Below are 17,812 nucleotides of genomic sequence, written 5' to 3'. Positions count from 1 at the left end.
GACTCCTTTATCTGTTGAGAATATAATACTTTTATTTGAGGGTCTAGGGTGACACTTATCGCACAATCCCGTTTCGTCTCCTGGCTGGAAGGAGCCTGGATCTGTGGAACTCACAGCTCGAAATAAATAAAAACAAAACTAAACCATGGATCAACTTCCAAGCTGGTTAAAACAGTCTCCTAAGAATACAGATTTTTAAAAAATAATAAAAAAGGTATTAAGCTGTTTATTATGGTTACGATGCTACTAAGGAGGCTCAACACTGGCTTGCTTTTGTGTGCTCATAACAAGCAAAGTCCTGGCTGCCCTTCCGTGGACGCGCAACAAGGGTTTGGTCGTTGTGGTGGGTATTCACACACAGGCTGCCTTGGAATTCCAGAATCCCAAACTGCAATCCCATACTCTCTTACATGTTGCACAAAATGACCGTGAGCTGGATTAGGATAGGCAGGTAATCGTGTAGAGTGGATGGAGATAGCATTTGAAATGGTCAGGGTGTATGTGTGTTTGTGAATTGTTCCAACCAAATAACAGTTTTTTTGGAGCCGCTTATAGGAGTCCTGAGTCAGGGAGGCCTGCTCGCAGCAGGATCAAATAATAACTTTTTAAAATCTAATTTGGGACAAAAGAGAGTTGTCAGGCAGTGCACCACTGCAATTCTGAACTGATCTGTCTCTGGCCACCCTCCCCGCCGTACTGTGGCTTGTGTGAATGTTGCGGCTTGGCAGGTTCTGGGTTGGTGAAAAAACAAACCATCAAGAAGAGCACATACAAAGTTAGGATTGGGAGAGGTGGCAAAGCCATTGCGAGTATACGATTCAAACCCAGCAAAATGCTGGAATACTAATTTTTTTAAAATGGCTGCAAATTTCTCTGTCCTGGGTGTGTTGTTGAGTAAGGCGAACGCTTAGAGGTCAGGAATCTCTGGCCTGCAGGCCTGTGTTGCCATCTTCCCCAAACCATGCCTTCCCCCTGCTCATCTGGGTCTAATCCTGCACTGGCTGTGCACCGTGGCTGGGAAGAAAGCCTTACGGCAGAAAAGGCAGTGGGGCTTAATTCCAGCTGACGAGCGGCGCTTAAAGCTGTTTGAAGCCACTCATTTAAGAGAGTGGGGGAGAGGAAGAAAAAGGTATCTGTCAATTTCAAGGTGAGATGCGGGGCTCACCTGTCTATTGTGCCATCATAGCGATGTCATGTGACTGGGAGGGTCAAATTCAGCCTGCGAGGCCCGTCCTGATCCGGTTCCAGCCCACGAAACCAAAACGGTCTCCCACCCCGGATCCATCTGGGTTTGTGCCCTTTCCCCCTAAAGCCTCGCCAGATTTTGGAGCAGCAACATCAAGGAGCAGATTTTGAGAAGTCGCCTTTTTCTGTGCCCTGCCGCTTCCTTCTGATCCAAGTCTTTATCATTAGACCAAAGCAGCTGTTCCTAAGATGAACAAAATGAAACAAAAGCCCCATTCCCAGCCAGAACTCTTTTTTGCAAATCTTTTCCATTTCTCCTGGTGAATGGGAAGGGAGGGGAGCTTTTCGAAGGTTTGATACGGAGGAATCGGGCATTGGCAAAATAAGGAATTACTCAGTTACGGGGACTTTGCTCTCCCAAACAAAGTGCCAAAGATTGTGGAGAGCAGAGAGGTGCCTTTACCCTGAAATACCTTAGGGTGGTGCAATTTTTCACAGTACATTTACAAGCTGCCAAAGACCAGAAGCGAACGAGGTACCCCCAAACTCCAGAAGGGCTCCAGGACCTTCTGCCCAGAGAATGCGGAGGTTTGGAGGCGATGTGAAGAGAAGAGGAGGAGGTGTTTGATGGGTGAGTAAATACTGGGGAGGCCTGCCCCCTGAACCTCTTGCCAAGGGGCTTGGGAACACCTGCCCCATGGCAGAACCTAGCACTGGCACTCGTCTCAAGCAATGGGCAAGTGTTCGAATCTCCCCACTGCCTTCTCCTTCCTGGCTCAGCCAATGTGGAGAATTTGTTTACCACACCCGGTGGGCCTTTGAGGGGCAGAGGGAATTCGGGGAGAGAAGGGTCGCCGATTTAATAAGTTGCGTACACAAATCCGGGTGGGTTCAATCGCGCCTGAGTCAGCTTGGCCGGCTCCCAAACGGAGTCGAGGTTGCCATCTTGGGACACGTCCTGTGGAAGTGCCACAACCTCTTTTCTGCAGCCTGCCAGAGGCTGAGCGTGAAAAAACGAACGAGGACACTACAAAGGGAAAGGCGAGGGCAAAAGCTCAGAGAGCGGCCGACCCCTTCCCTCCCACCTGTCTTGAGGGTCCTCCTCACTCGGCCACGACCCTGCATGTGCCCAGCCCACGAAGGTCCAGTCTGCTTCTCTGCGGAGGAGGCGGAGGAAAGAGCCTTTTCTGCCCGTCCCGCAGCGCCGGGAGGAGGTGTCCGCCAGCCACAGCTGCACCTTCTACTGCCGCAGGCTCCAAACCAGAAAAAAACATCCCTCTGGAATCAGCAACGTGAGCAGGCCGCTAGTTTCACGAAGTAGCTGTTAAGGGTTTTGGGTTTTTTATTTCTTATTTCTTCTCTGCTTCTGTTCCATCCACGGCTGGGACAGCCTCTGGCTCCCATAACAGGAACTCGTGCAAAAGGGTGTTCACTGTTTCCGGACACTCCATCATGACCATGTGGCTGCCTTCGTCAATCACCTTCAGGAAAGCGATGAGCAAGATCTGGGGGGGGAGGAAAGGGGCAGGAGAAGTTTTGAAAGGCAGTTCCCTGCTCCGTGGAAGCCTAGAGGGCTAATCTCACGACCACCTTAACTGTTGTTGTTGTAACAGTAATAATTACTATAATAATTACTTTACTTATTTCAATTTCATCATCAACCTTTATTACGGTCCAGAGACCCAACAAATCGTTACAAAGCAATACACAATTCATACAGCCTACCTCCAGGTTAAACAAGCATTCTGTTCAGAATATAGGGACCACTGGTTCTTGCAACCACCGATAAAAACTTTCAATTTATATACAGTGGACGCTCGGGTTGCGAACATGATCCGTGCAAGATGCATGTTCGCAACCCGCAGCGTTCGCAGCCCGTGTCTGCACACGTGCAGGTTGCGATTCGGCGCTTCTGCGCATGCGCAAAGTACGATTTAGCACTTCGGCATATGCGTGACTGCCAAAACCCAGAAGTAACCCGTTCCGGTTTTGGCAGTCCGCAACCTGAAAAAACACAACCTGAAGCGGCTGTAACCCAAGGTATGACTGTACTGGCCTTAAACAGAAGATTCCAGGGCGGTGTACAACATTAAAAACACATTACAGAACTTTAATGATAAAAATATAATAATAAAAAAATAGTGACAGACAGCCTAATAATAAAATAGTCATAATAACAGTCCTCTCCCCCACACTTTCACAGGCCACATAGAATAGCCATAGGCCTGGGGTAAAGAGGAAAGTTTTTTGCCTGGCACCTAAAGACATGTAGCGATGGCCCCAGGCAAACCTCTCCAGGGAGAGCATCCCACAATAGGGGAGTCAACCACCGAAAAGGTCCCACTCACTTGTTGCCACCCTCCAAACCTCTCGGGGGGGGCATAAAAAAGGGCCTCAGATAACAAGCGCAGGGTCTGAGTCGGTTCATACAGAGAGAGGTGATCCTTAAGCTATCATCATCTACAGTGGTGCCCCGCAAGACGAACGCCGCGCAAGACGGAAAACCCGCTAGACGAAAGGGTTTTCCGTTTTGGAGGCGCTTCGCAAAACGAATTTCCCTATGGGCTTGCTTCGCAAGACGAAAATGTCTTGCGAGTTCCTGCGGGTTTTTTTCCCTCCTCCCCTCTTTTCCTAAGCCGCTAAGCCGCTTATCAGCTGATCCGCTGATAAGCCGCTTAACAGCTGATCGCTAAAAGCCGCTAAACCGCTAATAGCGCTAATCCGCTAAGCTGTCAATGGGCTTGCTTCGCAAGATGAAAAAACCGCTATACGAAGAGCCTCACGGAACGGATTAATTTCGTCTTGCGAGGCACCACTGTATATACTATTATCATTAAAAGAAGGAAGAAGGGAAGGGCACTCACTCAGTGGTAGATAACTACAACACCGGGGCTACTCTGCTCACCAATCTTGTCTACCCATTTGCTCCCCACCTCACCTGCCCTTTTACACCTCACCCGCCCCTAACCTGTCCCCACCAAAGGACCCTCCACTCTTTATCCAAGCCCCACCCCAAGCTTTTAAAGGAGGGGAGGAACTACCCCCAGCAGCTTGCTAAACTGCTGTGTGAAGCACCTCCCAGCTTGCCTTAGGCCGCAGCTGGTGCAAATTTCAGGTTCTTATGACCCTCCAGGAGTTCCCTGTTTCTAGGCATATAACCATAGAATTGAACAGCACTCAAGTGCACTGAGGCACACCAGAAAACATTATCCCGTTTCTCTGGCCAGAGGTGAAGTTGCTGTTCTGCAGAATTCTACAGTAAAGAAACCTCCTGCCAACCTAGCAGTTCAAAAGCACGTCAAAGTGTAAGTAGATAAATAGATACCGCTCAGGCGGGAACGCAAACGGTGTTTCCATACGCTGCTCTAGTTCGTCAGAAGCGGCTTAGTCATGCTGGCGACATGACCCGGAAGCTGTACGCCGGCTCCCTCAGCCAATAAAGTGAGATGAGCACCGCAACCCCAGAGTCCCCTTTGACTGGACTTAACCGTCCAGTGAACCTTTATCTAACCACAGAGCCTTCTTGGGCTTGCCAATCAGAAGGTTGGCGGTTCAAATCCCCGCAATGACGGGGTGAGCTCCCGTTGCTCGGTCCCTGCTCCTGCCCACCTAGCAGTTTGAAAGCACGTCAAACTGCAAGGAGATAAATAGGTACCGCTCTGGCGGGAAGGTAAACTGTGTTTCCGTGTGCTGCTCTGGTTTTGCCAGAAGTGGCTTAGTCATGCTGGCCACATGACCCGGAAGCTGTATGCCAGCTCCCTTGGCCAATAGAGCGAAATGAGCGCCGGAACCCCAGAGTCATCCGCGACTGGACCTAATGGCCAGGGGTCCCTTTACCTTTACAGTAAGAAACACTCCTGGGCAAGGAGAAAGGCAGGGGATTGGAGTGGGATTTCACGGGGATTCAGGGCATGTTTGCAAAAGCGTTACCTCAGCCATCCGCTGGTCCTCCTCCACAGGGACAAATTTGTCGTGCATGCCGTGAACGAGGAGGACGGGCACGGTCAGCTCAGCATGGTAGACCTCATCCCCCTCCGGCCAGTACTGGCCGCTCATCATGGCTCTCAAGACGAAGGATGAGACATTGAAGGCATTCCCTTCCTTCAGCAGCTGCTTCTCCTTGGTGCCTTGGCGGGCAAAGCCAGCCCTGCAAGGGGAGCCAAACAGGCAGGGTTAATTCAGCACGGATATTTATTCGTTTTTTATTTATTCATTTATCGCCACGCTCTTCGGCTTTTTAAAAAATGGCTCCCGGGGCAGCTGAGAAATCGGTGAAAGAAAGAAAAGGAATGAGATCGATATACCAAGACATGGCACAAAAGGAATATACTCCAGGAGGGAGAAGGAAATAAGCAAACCCAGGGCTTAGACTATAAAAAGACATGACACAAAAGGAAATTTAAAAATAAAAGCTACACACACACATCAACAGCCCAGTGAGGACAGATCACTCTCAGAAGCTGTGGAATGCAGAGTGACAGGTATTTTTTAAAAAAATTAATTAATTAAATTAATTAATTAATGGGGGAGGGTTTGAGGGAGAGTTTGAGGGGAAGGAGAGAAATAATGAATATGTAGTGTTTAAACTGTTGGAAAAGGTAATAAATATTATTTTTTTAAAAAAAAGAGAGAGAAATAATGAATATGATACGTTTTGATATGTTGTTATGTTGAAATTGCTAATAAAAACATTTATAATAATAACAAAATAATTAATTTGATTAGACATTCATACAAACATTAATACACATACACTTACAACCATAATATCATGATAACAACAAAAAATAACAATAAAAAGGGGGGAAAGGATAAGAAGAAAAACAAAAGAAAAAAGTTAAGAAGTAAATAAAATAGGAGGATGATAATACACCTTTGTGACTTCCCTCCACCAGTGCTTGTCATTTTTTCATTCAAGTTCTTATTTACATTGCGAATCATGTACCACTACATTATTTTTTATAGTATACTATTATATTATCAAGACAGCTTTACGACCTTAGTCTAAACATACCATCATGTTATCTTTAGAGCAGTGTTTACTCATATACTCTTCGAACCACAACCATTGTGACCTTTATTTCTGACGTGTTTGATATCTTATTGCCGCAGTTCATTTTGCCAGTTCTACAAATTCTGTTAATTTATATAGCCAATCCTCTTTTGTGGGTATGTAATTTCCTGTTGGGACGCGGGTGGCGCTGTGGGTAAAAGCCTCAGCGCCTAGGGCTTGCCGATCGAAAGGTCGGCGGTTCGAATCCCTGCGGCGGGGTGCGCTCCCGCTGCTCGGTCCCAGCGCCTGCCAACCTAGCAGTTCGAAAGCACCCCGGGTGCAAGTAGATAAATAGGGACCGCTTACCAGCGGGAAGGTAAACGGCGTTTCCGTGTGCGGCTCTGGCTCGCCAGAGCAGCGATGTCACGCTGGCCACGTGACCCGGAAGTGTCTCCGGACAGCGCTGGCCCCTGGCCTCTTAAGTGAGATGGGCGCACAACCCCAGAGTCTGTCAAGACTGGCCCGTACGGGCAGGGGTACCTTTACCTTTACCTTAATCTCCTTTCCGGGCTGCAGGTGGCGCTGTGGGTTAAACCACAGAGCCTAGGACTTGCCAATCAGAAGGTTGGCGGTTCGAATCCCCGCGACAGGGTGAGCTCCCGTTGCTCAGTCCCTGCTCCTGCCAACCTAGCAGTTCCAAAGCACATCCAAAGTGCAAGTAGATAAATAGGTACCACTCTGGCGGGAAGATAAACGGCGTTTCCGTGCGCTGCTCTGGTTCCCCAGAAGCGGCTTAGTCCTGCTGGCCACATGACCTGGAAGCTGTACGCCGGCTCCCTTGGCCAATAAAGCGAGATGAGCGCCACAACCCCAGAGTCGGTCACGACTGGACCTAATGGTCAGGGGTCCCTTGACCTTTAATTCCCTTTCCAGTTCTTTGCAAGGAATAACCCGGCTGCTGCAGTTGCATAAAAGAACAATTTCTTTCCTGTTTTATCATCTCCTGCTATACTCAGTAAGAACGCAGAGTGACAGATCTGTCTTGGGGACCCCCAGAGACGCCCAAAAAGGAAGATGGCTACTCACTTGAGGAAGCTCCAGGCCAGGCAAGGAGAGAGGCAGCGCAGGACGCATGTGGGCATGTTGAAGATGGAGCAGAGACTGGGCTCCAAGGCCGTGGGGCCCCCGCCATTGATCATTATCACCTTGTGGACCAGATCCGGGTATTCGTGTGCCAGGAAGGTGCAGAAGGAGACTCTGTGGGAAGAAACAAGCGGGCAAGTTGGAGTGTGCAATAAGTTGGAGGGTGGTGGTGGCGGATGAGTGTTCAGACCCCTGGGCTCTCACTTGTGGGATGCTTCAGGGCTCCGTCCTCTCCCCCATGCTTTTTAATATCTATATGAAGCCGCTGGGAGAGATCATCAGGGGGTTTGGGCTGGGTGTTCATCAATATGCAGGTGATACCCAGCTCTAACTCTCTTTTATTTTTTATATTTTTTTCAAAAAAAAATATTCATTTTATAAGACAAATAAAAACACAAACAGAAAAGACAAATAATACAAACAAATTCTTGTCATATCCTTATTTTTCTAAACATTGTTAAGTGGGCTTCCCCAAGCCCCACCTATCTGATTTTCATTTTACTTCATCTTTAGCAGTTTACATATATCATAATTTCTAACCATCTTTTTCCCCCACGCTTACTTTAACCATAAAAAAACTTCACATTTTATCATTTATAAAATCTTCTACTTCTAACCCTACCGCCTTTATCCACTTCCAAAGCTATTCTAAGATTTCAATATTAACATATTTTTCCAAATATTCCAGCTCTACCTCTCTTTCAAATCAGAACCAGTGAAGGCGGTGAAGGTCCTGTGTGAGTGTCTGGAGGCGGTTGGAGGATGGATGGCGGCTAATGGATTGAGATTGAATCCTGACAAGACAGAAGTACGGTTTTTGGGGGACAGGGAGCGGACTGGTGTGGAAGACTCCCTGGTCCTGAATGGGGTAACTGTGCCCCTGAAGGACCAGGTGCGCAGCCTGGGAGTCATTTTGGACTCACAGCTGTCCATGGAGGCACAGGTCAATTCTGTGTCCAGGGCAGCTGTCTACCAGCTCCATCTGGTACGCAGGATGAGACCCTCCCTGCCTGCAGACTGTCTCACCAGAGTGGTGCATGCTCTGGTTATCTCCCGCTTGGATTACTGCAATGCGCTCTACGTGGGGCTACCTTTGAAGGTGACCTGGAAACTGCAATTAATCCAGAATGCGGCAGCTAGATTGGTGACTGGGAGTGGCTGCCAAGACCATATAACACCGGTCTTGAAAGATCTACATTGGCTCCCAGTACGTTTCCGAGCACAATTCAAAGTGTTGGTGCTGACCTTTAAAGCCCTAAATGGCCTCGGTCCAGTATACCTGAAGGAGCGTCTCCACCCCCATCGGACACTGAGATCCAGGGCTGAGGGCCTTCTGGCGGTTCCCTCATTGCAAGAAGTGAGGTTACAGGGAACTAGGCAGAGGGCCTTCTCGGTGGTGGCACCCGCCCTGTAGAATGCCCTCCCTTCAGATGTCAAAGAGAAAAACAACTACCAGACCTTTAGAAGACATCTGAATGCAGCCCTGTTTAGGGGTGCTTTTAATGTTTAATAGGTTATTGTATTTTAATATTGTTGGAAGCCGCCCAGAGTGGCTGGGGAAATAAATAATAAATTGTTGTTGTTGTTGCTGTTGCTGTTGCTGTTGTTTACCTTTGGCCATCAGGAGAAAATGTTCTTTAACCAGGCCTTCGGCTGATTGTCATCCGATGCCCTATTAAAATGTGTTGGTGAGTTTATTGTGTTGTTTTCATTTTTATTATGTATTTTGTGTTTTTATGTTGTGATTTTGTTGTGAACCACCCTGTGACTTGCAGGTATAAGGTGGTATACTAATAATAATAATAATAATAATAATAATAATGGTGGTGATGATGATGATGATGTTTGGAGCCCACCCTGGATGATAGAAACTGTAGTCCAGAACACCAAGTTGTGAGTAGGCTGGGTCATATCAAAAGCCAGAAAGGAGGAAGCTTGCCAACAACTGCTATTCACGTGTGTTGAAAGAGCCTCCATTTTCAAGAGCAGTCTACCTTCACGTTTCCGGGGTGGGGGGAATAACAGAAGGTGCCCCTATGCCTGGCTTCCTGGGATGATAATGATGATGATTTAAACTGTGGTCTGCAGACTACCAATGGCTTCATTCAGGTCACCTGCAGCGTACCTGTGAATTTGTGTCTGAAGTTGGGAGACGACACATCCATTACATCAAATATTTCTACCCTTGGCTTTGCTCTGCCTCCACGTTCAAAGGCCGTAATGGAGGGGGGGAGAGAGAGGCCTTGTACTTGAATACTGCTTGGGGGCTTCCCTTTGGGGGCATCTTTTTGGCCCCTGTGGGGGCAGGAGGCTGCATTAATATATTATAATAATTCATTATTTATACCCCGCCCATCTGGCTGGGTTTCCCCAGCCACTCTGGGCAGCTCCCAATCAAATATTAAAAACACAATACAGCATTAGATGGGCTCTTCTGATTTTTCTCACATTGCAGTCTTTTTATCACTGTGCTGCCAAGACAGCATTTCCCAGTCTCGGTCTTCTTTCTTTCCCTTACGTTTACAATTTAAAAAACGGTTTCAGTGATGCGTTCCTTTTCTTTCGGTTCATACGCTCCAACCTACTGCTCCCTTCGAAATATACCTAAGCTAAATTCTCCCTCCTCTCAGGGGATGGTCTCCAGTTCTGGTTTAAGCTGCAGAAATCCCCCACAGCAAAACCGACATTTGATGGACCACGGGGCAGAGTGAAATGGAGTGTGCGGGGGGGGGTGAAGCTCAGAAATGGCTCTCCCCTCCCTGCTCATTTAATTCCCAGAACAACCTTGCGAGGAAGGTTAGAATAAGCTTTAGAAATCAACACACACACACACACACACACACACACACACACTCCCAGCCCGCTCCAATGAAACCAGCATTCCATGGAATGGAGTGAACGGGGTTTGGGAGCAGGGCAGGACCCTCCCCTCGCCCTTACCCATAGGAGTGCCCGATGAGGATGTTCCTCTTCCGAGCGTAGCGCTTGAAGACGGCCCGCATGTCTTCTGCCAGGGCGTAAAAAGTGTACGCGGCGGCGATTTGGGGGGCCGAACTGCACCCGTGGCCGGCCAGGTCGGGGGCCACCACCTCGTAGCCCAGCTTGGTGAAGAAGTCCAGCTGCTCCTTCCATATGTCCAGAGAGCCCCCCACGCCGTGGATGAAGAAGAGGACCACGTCGCCATGGGTGCCCTTGCAGCTGGTGATGAACTTGGTGCAGTCGACGTTGACCACTTTCTTCGGCTTCCGCCGGCGGCGCTTGGCAGGGCCGGGACCGGGGGGGTTGGCCGAGGGGGTGGCAGCATCCGAGACCTCCAGCTCCATCGTACCGTTGGCTTCGGAGCCGTTCTGGCAGTGGAGGATGTCGGCGCGGACGGCGTCGCCCAGGTTCTCGATGACCATCTGCCCGTTGCGGTAAACAGTGATGCGTCGCTTGCAGCGCACGACGCCCGCCGTCTGGGGCGCGTCCTCGGCCCCCGGTGGGCGGGCGGGGGCCAGGTGCTTGACCCGCAGGACCCGGCCGGGCTTCACCTCCACGAAGCTAAATCCGTCGCTGGACTCGACGCTCTCCAGGGGACCCACGGCGTTGGGGGTCTTGCCCATCAGGCAACACAGGAGCCCGTCCGTGATGCTGGTGAACATTGTGATTCCTGCATCGAGAGGAGTTGGGGGGGGGGAAATGACACAATAGTGCGTGAGTCTCTTTCGGGGTCGTGGGTTTGACATGGGTTCCCTGAAAGAGAATCCTCACAACAACATTAACATTGTGAGGTAGGCCAGTGTCATTATCCCCGGGTCCCAGATTCCTGTGCTACAGATGAAAAGACATGGATCACGTTCTCCCCACACATTGAAAGCACTTTGATACCACAACAGTCATGGCTTCCCCCCCCCCCAAAAAATGGGGAAACAGTAATTACTTAGAAGAGTCCTGAAAGTTGCTAGGGGACCCCATATTCCCTCCCCACATTAAATAAAGCTGAAGGAAATAAATTAATATGTAAAAACTACTGCGGGTTTTTTTTGCAGGGAGGGTTTACATTTTGCTTCCAAACTGATGGTGGGCTCTGAACCAACGGCGTTTGTCATTAGGACATGACGGTGCGCTGCAAAATTTTGCTGCAGTTCAGGTGTGTGTGTGTGTGTGTGTGTGTGTGTGTAACAGGAATGTTCATATATGTTTATGCACACACACACACAGAGAGAGAGAGAGAGAGAGAGAGAGTGGTACCTCTGGTTGCGAACGTGATCCGTTCCGGAGGCCCGTTCGCAACATGAAAAGAGCACAACCCGCAGCGGAGAGTCTGCGCACGCGCGGGTTGTGATTCGCCACTTCTGCGCATGCACGTGACGTCATTTTGCACTCATGCGCGAGCAGCAAAACCCAGAAGTAACCCTTTCGCTCTTTCCCAAGAGACTAGGGCCCTGCAGGACTTGACATCTTTCTGCAGGGCCTGCGAGACAGAGCTGTTCCACCAGGACTTCACAGAACTCTAGCCCAATGGTTGCCATTAATCTGATTTGAACTGATTTTATAATGAAATGATTTTAGAATGTTGTATCGTTTTACTGTTGTTAGCCACTCTGAGCCTGGCTTCGGCTGGGGAGGGCGGGATATAAATAAAAATTTATTATTGTTATTGTTATTGTTGTTATTGTTATTCTGGTACTTCCGGGTCGCCGTGGGATGTAACCTGAAAGAACGTAACATGAAGTGGACGTAACATGAGGTATGACTGTATTGCAATATTGTTCCAATAAAAGGTAAAGGTACCCCTGCCCGTACGGGCCAGTCCTGACAGACTCTGGGGTTGTGCGCCCATCTCACTTAAGAGGCCAGGGGCCAGCGCTGTCCGGAGACACTTCCGGGTCACGTGGCCAGCGTGACATCGCTGCTCTGGCGAGCCAGAGCCGCACACGGAAACGCCGTTTACCTTCCCGCTGGTAAGCGGTCCCTATTTATCTACTTGCACCCGGAGGTGCTTTCGAACTGCTAGGTTGGCAGGTGCTGGGACCGAGCAGCGGGAGCGCACCCCGCCGCAGGGATTCGAACCGCCGACCTTTCGATCGGCAAGCCCTAGGCGCTGAGGCTTTAACCCACAGCGCCACCTGCGTCCCCTGCATCGTTCCAATAGGAGCCTCATTATAACTACCAATTTTCTAACAGGAATGTTCTTGGTCCAGCTGCCAGCTATCCCTGCAGGAACATTCCATTCCACTTCTCAGTTTTCTTTTCTGACTGGATTGCGCTCAGATCCAGTGTCTGCTGTTGTTTTACTCCCTTGGCTTCTTAAATTATGATTTACCGTATTTTTTGCACCATAACACTCACTTTTTTCCTCCTAGAAAGTAAGGGGAAATGTCTGTGCGTGTTATGGAGCAAACGCCTGCGGGTGGCGGAGGGGATCTGCTGTAGTTGTGAGCAGAGGATCCATGGTTCCCCTTCCTTCCCTCCTCCGTGGCTCGCTTTGAAACAGCAAAGAGGGAGAAGAGCTGCGGAGTGGGGAGGAGAGAGGGACAGAGAGCCTGCTTCTTTAAAGGAGCAAAGCGGGAGGGGAGAGGAGCCTTCTCCCCTTATACCCCTCTTCTTCATTATTAGCAGCATCCTTCTCCACCCACCCCACGCGTGTTCCTTGTCCCTTGAGTGCTTTTCCTTCCTTCCCCACTTAAAATGTGATTACAAAGCACGGATCCGCATGGATCCTCAGGATTTTTGCATTGGGCTGTGGGTTAAAGCCTCAGCGCCTAGGGCTTGCCGATCGAAAGGTCGGCGGTTCGAATCCCTGCGGCGGGGTGCGCTCCCGCTGCTCGGTCCCAGCGCCTGCCAACCTAGCAGTTCAAAAGCACCTCCGGGTGCAAGTAGATAAATAGGGACCGCTTACCAGCGGGAAGGTAAACGGCGTTTCCGTGTGCGGCTCTGGCTCGCCAGAGCAGCGATGTCACGCTGGCCACGTGACCCGGAAGTGTCTCCGGACAGCGCTGGCCCCTGGCCTCTTAAGTGAGATGGGCGCACAACCCCAGAGTCTGTCAAGACTGGCCCGTACGGGCAGGGGTACCTTTACCTTTACCTTTTACTCCAAACTCACTGTCAGATCACATGTCTGTGGCCACAGCATGAACCACAAAAATCATATATCCACTGTTTCGTTCAGAATATTTTTTTTTCCTTGTTTTCCTCCTCTAAAAACTACGTGCGTGTTATGGTCGGGTGCGTGTTATAGAGCGAAAAATACGGTACTCCATTTGCACCTTTCCTCCAAGTAGCTCACGGTTACAAGGCACATAGTTCTCCTCGCCCCCCCCCCCCCCGAATCTCTGAGGAAGGTAAGGCTGAGAGACAGTAACAAACCCCACCCTCCACCTGCAAGCTTCAGGGCTCAGTGGGAAGATTTGAACCCTGGTCTCTCCCAGACCAGCGCTCTACCCACTACACCAGACTGCCTGTACTTCAAAACGTGTACTTCTTAATGCTTCAAACATGGTGTGTGTGCTGATACGGCCCCTTTCCTGTTTCTCACTGGTGCCAATCCTGTCTCCATCCACAACTTGAGTTTGCTTTTAGAGGGAGCCCAGCAGATTATGAGCTTCTTGGGCTCTTAATGATGAAAGATTAAAATAAAGCCAATGCAGGGGACCTTTGTTGAAAGAAAACAAATTGCACAGAAACCACAAAGAACACAAACCATCAGTCCAAATGCACTTTTAAAATAACCTCAGATAAGAACAGATCCATTTGTATACAAGTCATCGGACCATCACAAAAGCTTTATACAGCGTGGAAGCCACACAAGGTCACGTCAAACAGAACTTAACTCAGATCAAAGCAAAATAAAAATAAAAATTGAAAGCATATACAACACTAAAATAAAACTCAAGTGCCAAAGCTCCTGGGCAGATGGCAAAATGCCTCTTAAATAAATTAAAGGAAAGCACGAGGCTGGGAAGGAAACTTGGGGGGAGAAGAGAGGGAAGCCCTTGACAGAAGGGTATGTTGCCTATAATCTGCTATTCATTTTGTAAAGTTTATTTACAGTGGTACCTCAGGTTAAGAACTTAATTCATTCTGGAGGTCCGTTCTTAACCTGAACCTGTTTTTAATCTGAAGCACCACTTTAGCTAATGGGGCCTCCTGCCGCCACCGCGCGATTTCTGCTCTCATCCTGAAGCAAAGTTCTTAACCTGAAGCACTATTTCTGGGTTAGTGGAGTCTGTAACCTGAAGCGTCTGTAACCTGAAGCATCTGTAACCCAAGGTACCACTGTACTTATCTTTTTATTTATTTTGTAAAAAAAATATTCTGCTAGATCGTGAAAAGAAAAACGACTTCGACTGGCCAGCTAAATCAGGTGAGGGGAATTGATGGGTCTCAAACCCTCAGTGAGTTAGGGGCTTCTCTGGCATGTGAAAACCCGCTCTGGCAGATGGAGCAGATGAGACCAATAATAATAATAATAATAATTTATTATTTATACCCCACCCATCTGGCTGGGTTTCCCCAGCCACTCTGGGCGGCTTCCAACAAAGTATTAAAATACAGTGGTCTGTTAAACATTAAAAGCTTCCCTAAACAGGGCTGCCTTCAGATGTCTTCTAAAAGTCTGGTAGTTGTTTATCTCTTTGTCATCTGATGGGAGGGTGTTCCACAGGGCGGGCGCCACCACCGAGAAGGCCAAGAGTGGACCCAATGGTCAAGAAGGCGAAATTAAGGAATGTTAGAAGGATGCTGGAATGAAGCTATGTGGTTTTAGCAGTAATGTTATAAAGGATTAAGTAAAAATGGACTGTTAACAGGTCAGAATGTAAAGTTACAATATATTAAGATAAATTAGTAAGATAAAAACAAAGAAGGAAAGGATTTGCTGAAACAACTAATGAACTAGAATACAAAAAAGGGAGGTGTGAGGAGGACAAGGAAACAAGCAAATGATAGATAAGATATGGAAAGATGGATTTGTTCTTAATTGTTTTTTATTTATTTTTCTGTATTTTGTATTTTTTGTTTTTGTTTTTCTTTCTTTTTTATTCTTGTAACTTTTTGAAACACCAATAAATATTATTTTTTTAAAAAAACCAATGGTCAAGAAGGCAGTTTCTGCCCATGCCATAAAGGGAAATGAGGGGCAGGTGGGGCTCATCCACTTGGAAAGGAAGCCCATCTAGGAGAAGGAAAACTCTGGCCCTAAACCTCCACTGCCTTGTGGGACATCTTTGGGAGAAGGGCAAACCCTACACAAATCCGGAATGGAGTCCCTAAGGCAGTTAGATGGCGCCTTGACCGCCTCCTTCCGGCAACTCCTGCAGCCCAGGTGGTACCAAACGTCTTGCTCTGATTTCCTTTGGGACACATCAGCCAGGCCGAGAAGGGGGTCTTGTCATCAGTGTCGGAGGAAGGGCCCTGCCTCCTCCTGCTCAGCCGCCCTACAGCTGGGGGGGAGGCAGCGGGTGGACCGTTTGGGCAGCGGGGAGCCTGCGGGCGCCCAAGCTCTCCCAGGAGAGACATTGCAAAATTGAATTATGTGTCAATTTCAAAACATGACTTTCCGTTCTCGTATCATTTCAGAAAGTTCAAATTGGACAGATCCACCGTTCAGTGCCAGTAGTGATGTATGGAAGTGAGAGCTGGACCATAAAGAAGGCTGATCGCCAAAGAATGGATGCTTTTGAATTCTGGTGCTGGAGGAGACTCTTGAGAGTCCCATGGACTGCAAGAAGATCAAACCTATCCATTTTTAAGGAAATCAGCCCTGAATGCCCACTGGAAGGACAGATTGTGAAGCTGAGGCTCCAGTACTTTGGCCACCTCATGAGGAGAGAAGACTCCCTGGAAAAGACCCTGATGTTGGGAAAGATGGAGGGCACAAGGAGAAGGGGACGACAATTAAACTCAATTTAAACTCAATTTCTGGAGAAGAGTGACTAGTGGGGTGCCACAGGGTTCTGTCTTGGGCCCGGTCTTATTCAACATCTTTATCAACGACTTGGATGATGGACTCAAGGGCATCCTGATCAAATGTGCAGATGACACCAAACTGGGAGGGGTGGCTAACACCCCAGAGGACAGGATCACACTTCAAAACGACCTTGACAGATTAGAGAACTGGGCCAAAACAAACAAGATGAATTTTAACAGGGAGAAATGTCAAGTATTGCACTTGGGCAAAAAAAATGAGAGGCACAAATACAAGATGGGGGACACCTGGCTTGAGAGCAGTACATGTGAAAAGGATCTAGGAGTCTTGGTTGACCACAAACTTGACATGAGCCAACAGTGTGACGCGGCAGCTAAAAAAGCCAATGCAATTCTGGGCTGCATCCATAGGAGTATAGCATCTAGATCAAGGGAAGTAATAGTGCCACTGTATTCTGCTCTGGTCAGACCTCACCTGGAGTACTGTGTCCAGTTCTGGGCACCACAGTTCAAGAAGGACACGGACAAACTGGAACGGGTCCAGAGGAGGGCAACCAAAATGGTCAAAGGCCTGGAAACGATGCCTTATGAGGAACGGCTAAGGGAGCTGGGCATGTTCAGCCTGGAGAATAGGAGGTTAAGGGGTGATATGATAGCCATGTTCAAATATATAAAAGGATGTCACATAGAGGAGGGAGAAAGGTTGTTTTCTGCTGCTCCAGAGAAGCGGACATGGAGCAATGGTTCCAAACCAGAAGAAAGAAGATTCCACCTAAACATTAGGAAGAACTTCCTGACAGTAAGAGCTGTTTGACAGTGGAATTTGCTGCCAAGGAGTGTGGTGGAGTCTCCTTCTTTGGAGGTCTTTAAGCAGAGGCTTGACAACCATATGTCAGGAGTGCTCTGATGGTGTTTCCTGCTTGGCAGGGGGTTGGACTCGATGGCCCTTGGGGTCTCTTCCAACTCTAGGATTCTATGATTCTACAGAGGACGAGATGGTGGGACAGTGTTCTCGAAGCTACCAGCATGAGTTTGACCAAACTGCGGGAGACAGTGGAAGACAGGAGTGCCTGGCGTGCTCTGGTCCAGGGGGTCACGAAGAGGCTGACACGACTAAACGACTAAACAACAACAACAACAACCGTTCAGTGCGAACTAAATCAAATTTGCCCCACAACACAACCACTTCTGCTGGAATGTAGCCCCCAAAGTGTTTCTACCAGGGCAATGTGGCCCTCGCTCCAAAAGCAGTGCTGAAGCCATCAAACATGGCCTACCCAATACTCCCACGCCAGATTAACCTTTAGTTCAAAATCTGCAAAAGGACTGCCCCCCTGCCCCCATCTCCCATCCTTGCAAACCCACAAGTCACTTAAGGAGGGAGGATTTGGGGTGGCTTATAGAGCCCTGCGGTGAGTGCTCTATAAGACACACTTTTTCCCTCCTAAAAAGTAACGGGAAATGTGTGTGCGTCTTATGGAGAGAAAGCAGGCTGAGCAGCTATCCCAGAAGCCAGAACAGCAAGAGGGATCGTTGCTTTCGCTGCGCAGCGATCCCTCTTGCTATTCTGGCTTCTGAGATTCA

General features: G+C 48.7%; 1 protein-coding gene across 2 annotated transcripts in view; it reads right to left on the bottom strand.

The window, feature by feature from the left end:
* Positions 1–200: 200 nt before the first annotated feature.
* ABHD8 (abhydrolase domain containing 8) overlaps positions 201–17,812 on the bottom strand; it is a 40,594-nt gene continuing 22,982 nt past the window's right edge. For both annotated transcript variants that reach the window (XM_079960793.1, XM_079960794.1), the window contains exons 2-5: positions 10,262–10,970; positions 7,265–7,435; positions 5,116–5,332; positions 201–2,690 (exon numbers count right to left, since the gene is read on the bottom strand). In XM_079960793.1, coding sequence (XP_079816919.1) covers positions 2,535–2,690; positions 5,116–5,332; positions 7,265–7,435; positions 10,262–10,970 — 1,253 coding nt within the window. In that variant the 3' untranslated portion in view covers positions 201–2,534. The remainder of the gene's footprint in view (positions 2,691–5,115; positions 5,333–7,264; positions 7,436–10,261; positions 10,971–17,812) is intronic.

This window comes from Podarcis cretensis, assembly GCF_951804945.1.
Source record: "Podarcis cretensis genome assembly, chromosome: 18".
NCBI classification, from domain to species: Eukaryota; Metazoa; Chordata; class Lepidosauria; order Squamata; family Lacertidae; genus Podarcis; species Podarcis cretensis.
This window is presented reverse-complemented; position numbering and strand designations above follow the sequence as displayed.